We start from the raw sequence: 14194 nt of genomic DNA on the forward strand, positions 1-14194 counted from the left end.
TGAGGACACACCTGCTGTGCAGCTGGCAGAGCCAGCCGGAGAGCCCGCCTGGGAAAGACGAGACTCGCTTGGTCTTTGCTCAGTCTAAGACCGGACTGAGGAGAGTGAAACACTCAACAGCTGAACTTGGAGACTCTCCTATGTGTAAGCTCTCCAATGGACAGCTTACACATACTACGTTGGGCCACACTTTGACAAGGCGACCCAAACCGGTTGTTAGACCAGTCAAAGACCAACACCAGCATGTGTGCTGGACACACACCTGCTGACCTGCAACAGGTATGTGACACACCCCTGCTGCCGACCTGGCATTTTAAAGACTCCGACTGACGTCACAGTCAACCAAATGATGACGTCGGACGCACAGCACAGACAACACCTGGAACACTGCTCAATATTTTACAATCACCTGCACTGGTTTGTGACGGACGGCGTGACGTCACAATGGCTACAAGTCCACATTGAATTTGTGTGTGTGTGTGTGTGTGTGTGTGTGTGTGTGTGTGTGTGTGCGTGTGTGTGTGTGTGTGTAAATGTGTGTAAATAAAATTCCAACAGTAATCCCCAGTTGGAAGGAAAAAAAAAAACATGTTTTTTTGACAATGACTCCTCAGTTTTTCATTACAACATCAAATGTGTGTGCTTTCCAAAGACATTGGTTGGCCAAATACACAAGCTATGACTTTCTTCTGCCTGCCATCTCTGCCTGCCTGGCCTCTTCTGTCACTCGGTCTGTTCCTCTGTGAGGAAAGCACATGGAGCAGAAATATGTCACCTCTGCAGACACCTCCTCCATGTCCAGGAGTGTGTTCAACAGTGATCCTCTCATGGCACTATACTTCTTTGACCTCATTACCTGGTCGCCTGTGCCTCCTCTGCCTCCCTGGTCACCCTGCCTGCTACTGTCTCCTTCTCGGATCAGATGGAAAAGCAAAACATGACAGAAGCACACTCACGATAGATGGACAACATTCAGCTTCAGCATGGGGAGCCTCAAGAGGCATCATCTCATGGCCTCAAATGTTCGTCCAACAGCCCCACATTTCATAATTAGGTATGAAAAGCAAAACATAGAAAGAATGAGGACAAATGACAAAGGTGAGGTGTTAAAGAAACTGTCTGTTGTTCAAAGGGTTTACTCTGATGTCAGGCAGTGGTTGCTGTTTCACAAGCAGAGTTCAGATTTCACGTCAACATGCTACAACCATAAATGCAATGTAACTGCATATAGCTCGCTTCCACATCAATACTTTAGTGCAGGCAGAAGACAAAGGTGCATGGTGCGGAAGTTGAATATGCTGTGAGTCACCTGTGCAGTGTTAAAACAATTGTTCATGTGAACATACTGAATGTCTGTCTGTAACGTGCTGTTTGTCTGCCCCCTTGTGGTGCCTTTGGACTTCACATGGCACTTGGCGTGAGCATCATTCAGAAACACCTGCTTGACACCTGAGCATCAAAATTACACATCTGCCAAGATTAAATTGAATTTGTATTTGAGTTTAGTAGCCATTTCACTGTTTGCAGTGAGTACAAATGTGTTTAAATGTGTTTTGGATTTGATACCATTTTTCATTTTTGAACTCAGTCGTTCGTTAATAATTAAGCTTCTGTTAAGGCACCCAAACACGATAGATTATACGATTTTAACACAAAATTGTACTCCGGTAGAGAGGATAAACATATACAAATACCTAGGTATTTGACTGGATAATACATTTTCTTTTGGGGTCCATATTGAGAGCCTTTAAAAAAAAACAAAACCTCAGAACCAAGTTAGGTTTTTATTTTAGACTAAAGAAGTGCTTTCCATATTCAGCAAAGAAAAGATTGATACAGAGCACATTCCTATCAGTGTTAGATTATGGTGACATAATATGCACTCTAGCGCATCTTATTATAGATAGATAGATAGATAGATAGATAGATAGGTAGATAGATAGATAGATAGATAGATAGATAGATAGATAGATAGATAGATAGATAGATAGATAGATAGATATACTTTATTGATCCCAACCAGGGAAATTCTGGAACTGCTAGGACTCACCACTGCACTCTGTATGAAATGTTACAATGATCACTGAGTCTGGTAGAGATGGAAATGTAGTTTTCTTGCTATTACGGTAAACTCATTTTTTTGTTTTGTTTCCTCGGCTCATTTGATTTGTAGGATGCTAACCAGAAGTCGGCTGCTGGATTTGGAGGACTCACCTACGACAACACACAGGGGTATTAGCAGACGGTGTTCCTCGTGATGAGAATCTATTTTATGTATTACAGTTGAGTAACCTGGTATGTTTCATCGATTTAGGCTATTGCATGTGTTATGAAAAAGAGGTGTTCTCTGACATTTATCACTTTGGAGCGGAGATCGGGGGTGAACCAGGGGCCAGACCGAGTAAAGAAAACAGAGCGAGACTTGACAGGAGCAAGTGAGTTGAGAATGTTTGTGAGACCATTATTGTACTGGATGACAAGCTCATCGGGAGTGGAAGAGGAGTCCGGAGTCAGGGTGGCGATGCAGGAGGAGAGGGAGTCCAAGTTAATGCCCTTAATATTGCGATATGAGATGACACGGGGTGGTTTGGAGATGGAGAGCCGGAGGGTGACATTAAATGAAAGTAGGAAATGGTCCGTAATATGGAGTTCATCAGCAGTAGGTACAGTTAGATGGGATGAGACCAGAGCAGCAAATTAAGTCCAGTGTGTGACCTTTAATGTGTGTGGGGAAATCTGCGAACTGATGGAAACCAAAACTGTCAAGTGATGAAGAGAAGTCCATGGTAAGGGGAAGAGCAGGATTGTCCATGTGTATATTGAAATCCAAAAAAACAAACAAACAAAAAAATACAAAAAAGGCCAGAGCAGACTGTACTTTTTGAGAAGACTACGCTCTTTTAACATCTGTAAACCGCTGCTGTGCTCCTTTTTTAACTCTGTTGTGGCCAGTGCTGTGTTTTTTGTTGTGGTGTGTTGGGGGGAGAGTGCATGTACAGCTGATAGAAACAGACTAAACAAGCTGATTAGGAAAGCAGGGAACACCATTGGCATCACTCTGGAAGGGGTTGCTCAGAAAGATAAATTCCATAATGAGCAACGATAGTCACCCACTCCATGCACTTGAGATTTTTAGGAAAAGCACACACAGTGATAGGCTGATCCCGCCGAGATGCAAGACAGAGAGGTACAGAAGGTCTTTTCTGCCCACGGCTATAAGGCTTTTTAATGACCAATAGGTTGTTCTACCTCAACTAGAGGGTCTTTAATGATTTAAATCCGTTTTATTTAATGGTCGTTTATCTAATTGTATATTTTATGGGTTGTTGTCTTTTTTTTATGTGTGTGTGTGTGTGTGTTTGTGTTAACGCTGCTGCTGTGACACATCAATTTCCCTTATGGATTAATAAAGTATCTTGATCTAAGTGTGTGTGTGTGTGTGTGTGTGTGTGTGTGAACTAGTGAGAGAGACAGTGAAACTTCATAAGGCTACAACAAACTATGCTTAAGAGAAAGCGAGATAAAAAGTATAGTATGGAGATGTGGAAATCTGTCTGATAATAAATTCTTTGTAGAGGCAGAGCAACAATAATATTGCCAATGAAAATAAGGTTAGAAAAAACATTTATCCATTTTAATGGGACTTCTGGTATTAGCCATACTCCTATCTGAATACAGAAACAGATAATTTTGTTGGTCCGTCATGCTGTATTGATGACAGATTTTTTTTTTAACATATAAAATGCTGTACTTAATCCAGTTTTTTTTTTTTAAGATTATTTTTTTGGCATTTCTGCTTCTTTTGACAGTCACGGTGGAGATGGACAGGGAAAGTGGGGGACAGAGGGGGGATGACGTGCAGCGAGGGACCTGAGGTTGGATTCGAACCCTGGTCGCTGCGATTGAAATTAATGCAGTTTTTAATTAGGATTATATAGAAGCTGTGTAGGCCATGTTTTCCCACTCACAAACACATTCAGTTCTGACCTGACCCTGTTTCTTTCTTCTTGTATGCACTAATAATTGGGATAATATGCTCAAAGCGGGTATTTGTCATAAATTTTCACACTTATGGATTCATAGGTCACATTTATTGAAGGGGCCTATATGCTTTTTTGGGACCATTGTGTTAAATAAAGACCACAGTGTGGGGTTTTAACCAGAACCATGACACATTGACACTGGTGCAGGTACCAGCAGGAATAAATACACTGTCAAGGCTGAGAAATTGCAATGTCTTTTATTTTACATTGATTGATTCTTGAAACTGGAAATTTGTATATAATTCGAAGCATTCACATGTCTTTGGACTTTGGAGTTTTACAAACTTTACCACACATAGAAATAAAAAATAGTAAAAAAAAAAAAAAAAAAAAAAGGCATGTAGTAAGTGAAATCCTGCAGCTCAACTGGAAGAGCAAAGCAGTCACACTGCCAGAGTTACAGGTCCAAGTCGCATGGGGACTCCTGTACTCAAAATGTGCTCTATGCTTTGGATAAAAACATCCAACTTGCTTTGCCCTCACTTCAGGAAACACATTATGTATCATTTTGTAAGTCTGGCTGTTGGTCTGCACAGCACTACATTTTTTCTAAGACGGAAATAGAACTGAATCAGGAAAAATTACACATAGACTTGTTTACAGAAATCAGCAATGCAAGGTTTCACTAGAAGCTTTATAACCACCTGATGGCAGCAATGTACCTTACAACTAGAGGACCAAGGTGACGATTAGTCAAGCAGATACTCTTTATGCCAAACATTTTTTTGAGTTTGAATTGACCAACTAGTTAAGCTATATTATTCCAAACTCCTAACATTATTACTCTGGCCACTTAAAAACCTCTGACAACTACAGAGATGTTCTTGTACAGTAGAAAAAGATTATACACACACACACACACACACACACACACACACACACACACACAATGCTGCTTTAATGAGTTTTGTCAAAAAGGAAAAAAAACTGCATCAAAAATGTTGATATTGAGATTTTTAAGGGTAAGAGCTCTGCAAAGTCAACGTAATCAGTTCCATTTTAGGGCTGGTTGGTAAAATGTCATTGAATAGTATAAAAGTCAATTTTATGTAGCCCATTAATGGTGTTGTGTATTTTTCACTTCAGTACTTCTATTTTCTCACACACTATTACCTGTTAAACAAAACTTGATAGTCCAAATTTAGCTTGGAATTCAATTTGTTCATCCTTTGGCTTTTTGTCCAGTGCAACAAGAATTAGCCTGCTGTCAGCAACTGGCCCATGTCATTCTGGTTAGCATTCACCACCAACATAGCACAATGCAATTATTTCCCTTTTTTTTTGTTTGGGCCTGTCTACAATGGCCCCAGAATACATTTCCATGGTTGACAACAGGGCACCAGCACGGGAGGTGGTGGTGATGGCAACTGCAATGGCAATAAAAATTAAAAATTAAAAATTGAAAACTTGCTCTCAGCACCCCCGTCTCTGACTGACTTCCAGTGTCCCTTCAACAGGGAATTGTTGAGTGAAATTGCTCACCTTCTTCAGCTGAAAAACAAGTTCATCTGGATTTAATCAGCTGAAAATTAATTGAAACCTTCAGGAAATGTGTTGATGTCCACCACACCTTCAGAGGAGAGCCCCGTTGCTGTCAGAGGTCTGAGATGTCGACCTGCTGAATCTGGAGCCTGACATCCTCTCCTGCATCCTGAGTTTCCTCTGAACAAGCAGCCTGAGGTTCTTCCTGAACTTCACTCCAACAAATGCGTACAGAATGGGGTTGATGCAGCTATGGAAAAGGGCCAGGCTGTGGGTGATATTCAGCGCTGTGTTGACTGATTTCCTTGCAGCACAGTTGCCTGGCACCACATTGAACCTCATGAGTGTGTCCACGATCAGCATCAGATGATGGGGTGTCCAGCAGAGCAGGAATGCAATCACCACGGCTACTATCACCTGCATGGCTCGGTGTTTCTGGAACCCACGGGTACGCAGCAGCCTTGTGATGATGATACTGTAACAGGTCACCATGACAACCAGTGGGAGCAAGAAGCCCAGGATGTGGCGGAACCCTCGAGTCACAAGTCTCCATAAGGCAGCCTGTCCGAGGTCATAGCGCTCATAACAAATGATCCTGTTGGAGTCAGGGTTTGGTTTGAACGCATCGTTAAAAAGTGCAGGCAGTGCAAGAGCCCAGCCAAGGGCCCAAACTGATGCACAGACAAACGAACTGCACATCCTCTTGTGGTCACGATGAGTCTCAGCAGTGTGCACAATCACAAGGTAGCGATCGATACTGATACAAGCCAGGAAGATGATGCTAGTGTAGAAATTTGCCTCAATGGTAAGGTTGAGAAACTTGCACATAAAGTCTCCAAAGATCCAGCCATGGATCACTGCCACAGCCCAAAATGGGAGAGTGAGGGCTAGCAGAGTATCTGCTACAGTCAGGTGAACCAGGTACACATCTGATGGACTCATGGACCGCCAATTGGCACAAATCACCCAACCAACTATTATGTTTCCTGGTATTGCTAAAAGAAAGATGACTACCAGTATGGCGCACAGGGCCACAGTTGCAGAGGGACCCAGCTGTTCAGGCTCGCATGATAAAGTCTTTGGGTCTGGGATGTAGGTGGAATTGCTGTGGCTGGTGGAGTTAAGCTCATCATAGTAATCTTCAAAGATATAGGTGATGGACATGGCTATGGACGAAGAAAGATGGACACTGTCATGACACTGGGGCACAATCCCTCCAAAAACACATAAATTCTACTACATTTATGCATCAGTTCATTATGATTGAAACCTGCACTAAGCAGGATTTTATTACCATGACTACAACTTAAAGGTACGCTATGAAAAATTGCAAAGGGTTGAGTTAAATAAGGACCCTGACAGACTCAGCAGAGAACAACTGTGAAACAAGCATGTAAATCAGCCTGACTTGCTGAAAATTATGCTTACTCTCTATGTCACTTATATAAGCCTTCACAAATTTTGCATAGTGCACCTTTAAAACCCCGCAGTATATTCTATTTGCCGAAATAAAATTCTGGTGTTGTGTATGAACACTTGGATTTGATGAAACAAAATTTAAAAGCAAAATTCTATACTTTCTCCCTGACACAAGCAAACTATTTGGACATCACATATATAATTCCCAAGTGATGAAGAACTTCACTTTTTTATTATTATTATTATTATTTATTTATTTATTTATTTATGTATTTATTCATTTATTTATTTATTTATTTATTTATTTATTTATTTTCAAATTCAAACATTTTATCTTCTACTGCCATTTGGAGCCAAGTGTCACGCTGCTTAGTAGAACTTCAAAAGACCAAACTGGACCTATTTTGACCAGCAACTTTCAAGTTTCACATTGTAGTTTTTCACATTTTTTGAATATGAGTGATTGTACTTTGGGGCAAATTAGCTTTAACTTCTGAGCTATCAAAAGCACATATATGCAGTTATGCAACCGACATTGGTGCTGGAGAAACATAATTTCAGCTGTTGATGAAATGTCAAAATAAGACCGGTGTGGTTCTTTATTATCTTTGCATGCAGTGTTTTTCAACAAACATAAAACTAACTCAGGCACTCACCTTCTGTGCTGGCTTGGCTGTAGATATCAAGGAGGTGCTGTTCCTCAACCCGAATCTGATTTTTAAAGGCAATCTGTTAAAGAGTGCATCTATTCTTTAGGGAAAGTTGCCACAATTTCCTATTTGCTTTCCCAATATGTCACTGCATACATGTGCCTGCGTCATCATTTGTCAGTTTTGACAGCAGCAGCAATCTCAACGGCTTTCAATTATGAGGCCTGAATTAGCTGAACTGACAAAGCATGAGTTCACAATTCATAAAGGAAGCTGACATTTGAGAATTTTTGATTATACATGTCTGTATGAATAGTATAAAACAAGTGCCATCAACAACCGAAGTTGAAAAGCTGTTCCCAATATCAACATTTGCTTGTTGCAAGTCATTGGGTAACTGTGGATGTGGGGTAAGGTGCTTTACAAAACTTCACTTCTTTCCACTCAGGATGTCAGCTGTGATGCTTTATGGAACATGAAATAGTTTGTTTGAATGCTGCTGTTGAAATTTGTTCCACCCTTTACAAAAAGAAGAAGAAGAAATGTTTCACAGCAAAATGGAGATAATTCCTTATTTAAATGGTAACTCCACTCCATAACAGTAATGATGATATTAACTCTGTGATTCTAAGGAGTTTTTTTTTTTTCTGCATGAACAAGACATCCAGAAAGACATCAAATTGAAGCTTGGTGTCAAGATGCTATTTCAGATGGAAGTGTTCCAGATTGAAAGCATGAACAAACTCGAGTTGATTTTCCACAGTGGATTTTCTTTTGAATAACATCAATCATAATCATGGTTTGGATCATATCAGAACTGGTTTCAGCTTCACCTGGAGTTTTGGTGGCAGACGGGCAGCACATTTTGAAACGGAACCAAATTAAAGGAAGTTGAATAGAAAACTGATGAAATTCAATGCAATCACTGTGAGCATGAAGAATATGATGCCCTCACCTCGAAAACTTCTGAAGATGAAAATATCACAAAACGTTTGAAATTTAAAGCGCAAAACATTTGAAATTTAATTCATGTTTTTCCTAATTTGAATACAAACTGAATTAAATGTTAGATTCAACAACATGAACTGGAATCTCAAATTAAATTTCCAACTGTGACTAAGTCAGACTCTTACATCTAATGACTCTTTAAAGGAGAGCAACACTGCAAAACAACATACTGTACATCCAATAGATAGATAGATTTTGGGTCTTGGTCTCCGGATTTGCTACTTTAAATAACAAAACCTAGTGAGGGAAGTTTGAAAACTACTATTGTATCCTCATCTGTAGCTCAACTGTCAGATTAAAACATCTTCCTCTTTCCCTAGATGGCGTGACGAGCCTCGTCTGCGTGCAGAGAAAAATAACAACCTCCCATCAGTAATGACAGGGCACCAGGCAACAACCATCTCCTCCTCTTTATCAGACCTGCATGCAAATAGTCTGCCGCACAGCTATTTGACTTTTAGCTGGGTAGACACAAAAGTATCGACATTCCCTCCCCCCTTGTCTCCATAAATCACTTCGCTCAGGTTTTGAGAGGTAAAACAGGCAATAATCAACATAGCGAAGGGCTGCATCACTGCTGCTGTCCGCTTGCTGTCACACAAGGCGACACGCAGGCTCCACAAGCACACAGTGTCTTATTGTGCTGTTAGTCTGCCTCCCTGCATGTGTGTGTGTGTGTGTGTGTGTGTGTGTGTGTGTGTGTGTGCGGGCGTGAGTGTCAAGGTTATTGACATAGGCTCCAACTACAACTAAAATGCAAACAAAAACCAGGTGCCAAAAAAATCCTATTGTACACTAAAACAAAAATGAAACTAAATAACTAAATAAAACTGAAAATATCTTGCTCACTAAGTAAATTGTAGGTTTAACTTTTTTCTCCAAACATGCAACTTTTCATCCTAAACATAAGAATTCATGCAAATAAAAAAATAATAATGATAGAGAGAATGATTATACATTTATTGTTTGTATTACTCTATATCACCTGCTGTGAACGTCCACTATACGTTTTAAAGGTACCAGCTCTACCAAAAACATTCAAACTTCAACTGAACTTCCGCCAAAAACTAACCTAACTAAAACCACATTGCAATGGAAAAACCTCGAGATGAAAAACAAGACACTTTAATAACTCTGGTGTGTGCCCATTTTTTAATGCGGTACAAACAATTCTCTCTCAACCATTTTTTTTGTTTTGTGGCTTTTTTTGTGGCTTTTTTCCCCTTAGAATCTCAGACATTGCATCCTGAATAAAACCTGTATAATTCCTTAATTATCACCGAGCATCCCTGCATGACCCGGTGGTTTGGCTCCTTTCAACAACACATCAAAAGAAATTCACCCGAAACTTGTTATTTACATCCACCTTCTCGGGAATCTGGAGTATCACGCACTTCCTCAGAAACCGTCAGTGTGTGCATCAGATAACCTTTGGAATCTTGGCATTCACATCCCGAGACTTTTTTCTTCAAGCTCCAGTGAAAAGATAATACTTGTTTTGGTACAGTAATGCTATTGTTTTATGCAGCCAAGTATCAAGCGTGTAATAGACCCGCCGGCCCACCAAAGCAAAGCGTGTCATTGTCACGGTTTGCACCCTCAAGGTGTAAAAATGCAATTTGTTTTTTTGAAAGATCAGAAACGTGACATAGTGTGAGGGTACAACAGAGTCCACATAAGACGGTAGGCGGGGTGTTGAATGAGTCAAACACAATGATGCTCATGAATGCTCACATATAATTGTATTTATCTAAAAAAAAAAAAAAAAAAAAAGTTTCATCATCCAAACGGTTACCGCTGCAATCCAATAAATCACTCACAAACAAAATTCCTTTCTCCTGCCAATCTGCTCCAAAACATCAATTTCCCATTAACTGTAAACACTCTGCTGGTGTCAGACTGGTGTCACTTAATTGTCTGAACTCTGATTTACGCTTACATTTCCCCTTAAGTAGTTTCAAAGTTAGAAAAAGAGCATTTTTCTCCATATTGTACAACAACGTCACATCCATATTCTGGATCTGCTGGTTACAGTGCTTCATTTTTCACTCAAGCAGCATGCATTCGTAATGATGAGCACACCGATGGGTTCAGCAGGGTTGAAGAGGTTTGAAACTAAATTTCGAACTCAACAATATCCTCATAAAGGACCAGATTATATGTATTCAGTTTCTTGACCAAGGACATGTGATCAGACAAGACACCTGGCTCTTTCAGGTGTCAGGCTTGCCAAAAAAAAAAAAAAAAAAAAAAACAAGTTTGCATTTTTTTCAGCTTTGACGGTGCCTTCATGTTAACACAGTCATCTTATCTGGAGTCAGGCACGTTGGTACCGCACCACAAGGTCCTTGATTCAAAGGAAAGAAAGACAAAACGATGCATAAGTGAGGTATTGACAGGAGAGGCCATAACTCATCCAATTCAACAGTCCATGACTGTCACATCCCACCTGTCAGCTCTTTGTTTGTTTTATGTCGTAAATATGTACTCAGTCAACAGCATTGAAATATGACACGCGACAGACATGATCATTCCTAAGAAGGTATTCCAGTCAGAAGGAAATGAAACATAATCCAGATCCTCCATGTGTCAGCCTGGCTGCTGCCATGATGAAGAGGAAGATAAACACACAACTGGATATTGTGACAAAACTTGACAGAATCCCAGCAGAGTTGCTAGAAATACAAAATGATTACTGCATTGTGTAATATCTAGTGTTGTGCAAGATACTGAAAATGTAGTATTTAGTTATATTCTAATTACTTCTCTCAAAAGCAGTTGAATTACTGCATATAAAAGAAATTAATTACTATGTAAAGTAACTTTTGATTTATTTTGAAATGTTTCAGCTGTCATTCTCTTATTAATGTGCACATCGGCTATTTGTCACTGGTATTTTGCCCACTGGGTGTCTCAGCTGTTGACATACGTTGCGTGTCTTCAGTAACACTTAGCATCAGTCTGTTTAGTTCCATCTGGATCCCACAGATGAATTCTTGGGTTTAAAATCAAGCCTCGGGTGTTTGGATGGAGCGGCTCCTTCTTGTCAGCACTAGCACATGGGACTTTTTGGAATAGTTTTGGAGAAGTGTGTTGTTTTACTCGGTACTTCAGAGGATTAGAGTTACTATTCTTTACTAATGCTATCCTTGATCTCAAGAAGGGAGAAATAATGGCCATGCTTCCAGGAGAGAAGCTTACATTACCTGAGCTGGAGGGCATTGAGCACAGCTGAATGGAAGTATATCATAACATAACATAAATGGGAAGGAAGGGGAACTGCCAAATATGGCTCATCGGAGGGGGACAGTTAAGTTAAGACCAAAAAACCACTTAGTTAGGTTAGGTTTAGGCATAAAAACCTGGAAACTGGACACGGTCTTGGTCATGTGCACATGTCACCTGGGTATGTTTCTGCAATAAGGCACTGAACATGAAACTAAAATCTTGATGTCACTGACTGATAACAACTGCAACTCTGTAGCTTGCTGTGGGTGAGATGTCCAACCACGGAGATCTAACGGAGTGATTCCTTTTATCATGCTTTAGCTCTTTGTCTTGTTTATCGGTTGCATCTAAATGCATTTTTCGCTCGAATTACTAGGAATGTGCACGTACCTAAAACTACCAATGGACTCAATTTACTGGCATGTCCCATATCAACAATCATATTGATAAACAAAGCTGAGTGAAAAAAATACTTCAGTTATGCAGCTTCTAACAGTATAAAAAATAAAATTGGTTCATAATTTGAATGGGAATATGTCCTATTGGACCAAAAAATGTATATAAAAGCAATTTTTATCATTAGGGTTTATTATTCCTCATCATACTGACAACTGAGAAGCCAGATCTATAAAAGTTTCTGTGTAAACATCTGGACTCACGAAGAAACAATGTGATTATGCAGTCTCTGTATCAGATTAGTAAAGACATGCACACACACTATTCTGTTTTATACATGTCAGAAATTGTGAAGCGTAATTACCTATAAATAGAGGCTGGCATGCGCCGAACCCACCTGCTTTGCATATAAACAGCTGTTTACTGCTCATTCATTCTTTAGAAATGACACCAAAAAGACCAAAGGCATTCTGTCTGAAAGGGAAAACACACACCACACTCCTCAGTGAGTTCTTAATTACAAGGTTGAACCACTTAATTCTATTTAAAATAAAGTCAAACATTTTGATGATGCCTTAATCCCTCCAGTTTTTTTTTAGAAAGAGAAGTTCCAACCTCAAAATTAAAGCGTATTTTCAAAAGCAATTTGAGGCATTGATTTTGATGATTAAATACAGTTTAGTGCCTCAGAATGATTTAATCCACACACAGAAGTCATCCTGCACACCTTTGCAGAGGCCAATTTAAATGAAAGGATCCAGCTTCCCACTGTTTCTTCAGTCTCTAGTTGAACACCTCCATTTTTTCTCTTGCCATTGTAATTTTTTTTCTTTAATGCTCAGCGCCTCTCATCAAATGAATGAGTTGAATAATGAGCTGTCACATAAATCACTCAAATTATCACTTATTCGATTGGTGTTGAAAGCTTTGACAGCCTTATTGTCTTCGTTGCCTGTAACTCTGAGGCATATTTCTCATTTACACCACCTAACCTACCCATTATTATTTTAAAAGTGCTGAATGTAAAACTTTATGACTTCTGCTGCCGCCGGTTTGTTGTGTTTGTCACATGAGAGCTGAATAAACAACAGGAATGAAAAGTGTGAAGATGAACCAGACTCGTGTGACTCTTTGGCATGTTTTCATTCCTGTACGTCCGTGCTTTCCCCACTTGGCATGTTAATATAATCCAAATTACATCACATCATTGACAATGTACAGATTTACAAGCCTGCTCAAATGTCCGTCCTATGAAAGGTTTATGTTTTCAAGAGCTGGAAAAACTGAATGCAGTACATATGGAGTTGCATGTGAGCTGGTGACGAATATAGTCAACTGGAATAATAAATAAATAAATGTGAAGGTGAAGACTGATCATTGTGCTGCTGGGTTTGAGATTAATTAAAATGAAAAGAAAATTACAAATAATCCCCATCTGGCACCACTGATGAGTCTCACAGGTTCTGAGGATGATTATTATTTTTTTTTTTAACACATTTGCTCAATCTTTCGCTGAGGAAAATAGCTCAGTGTGTGTTTGTCAGTGGGGATTTAAAAGCTGACTTATTAGATAATAATTCTATTCTATATTTGCAAAACACTTGTTGCAGTTCTGCAACGACTGCAATCTTATTTTATCCTGCAAGGTAAGATTTTGCTTGCATTAGAGAAGCTTGATCATATTGTATATAGCATACGCTCATTCCTCTCTGGATAATATAGAGCTATACTATGGGGTGGCCACCTGTGCTCGAATGCCGATTGTTATTTCTTTATATGCTGAGATTATACCACTGCTGGCCTCTATTGGTAATGATGCTGCATCCTGGACTGGACAAATCTAACTAATAGGATATTAACTGTATTTCTACCTTATCATATAATTTGTTAAATATAAGATATTAAATAAGTACATAACCTTAAACCTGGATGGGATGATTTTGTGGCAACATGCAGCAGCTGGAGAGG

At 39.6% G+C, this 14194-nt stretch overlaps 1 protein-coding gene across 1 annotated transcript; it reads right to left on the bottom strand.

Annotated features, from left to right (window-relative positions):
- Positions 1–5615: 5615 nt before the first annotated feature.
- LOC115373456 (C-X-C chemokine receptor type 1-like) lies at positions 5616–6689 on the bottom strand. Its single transcript, XM_030071864.1, has one exon. It carries the CDS (start codon positions 6687–6689, stop codon positions 5616–5618), a length of 1074 nt encoding a protein of 357 aa, XP_029927724.1.
- Between the last annotated feature and the right edge of the window lie 7505 nt (positions 6690–14194).

This window comes from Myripristis murdjan, chromosome 2 (assembly GCF_902150065.1).
Source record: "Myripristis murdjan chromosome 2, fMyrMur1.1, whole genome shotgun sequence".
Classification (NCBI taxonomy): domain Eukaryota; kingdom Metazoa; phylum Chordata; class Actinopteri; order Holocentriformes; family Holocentridae; genus Myripristis; species Myripristis murdjan.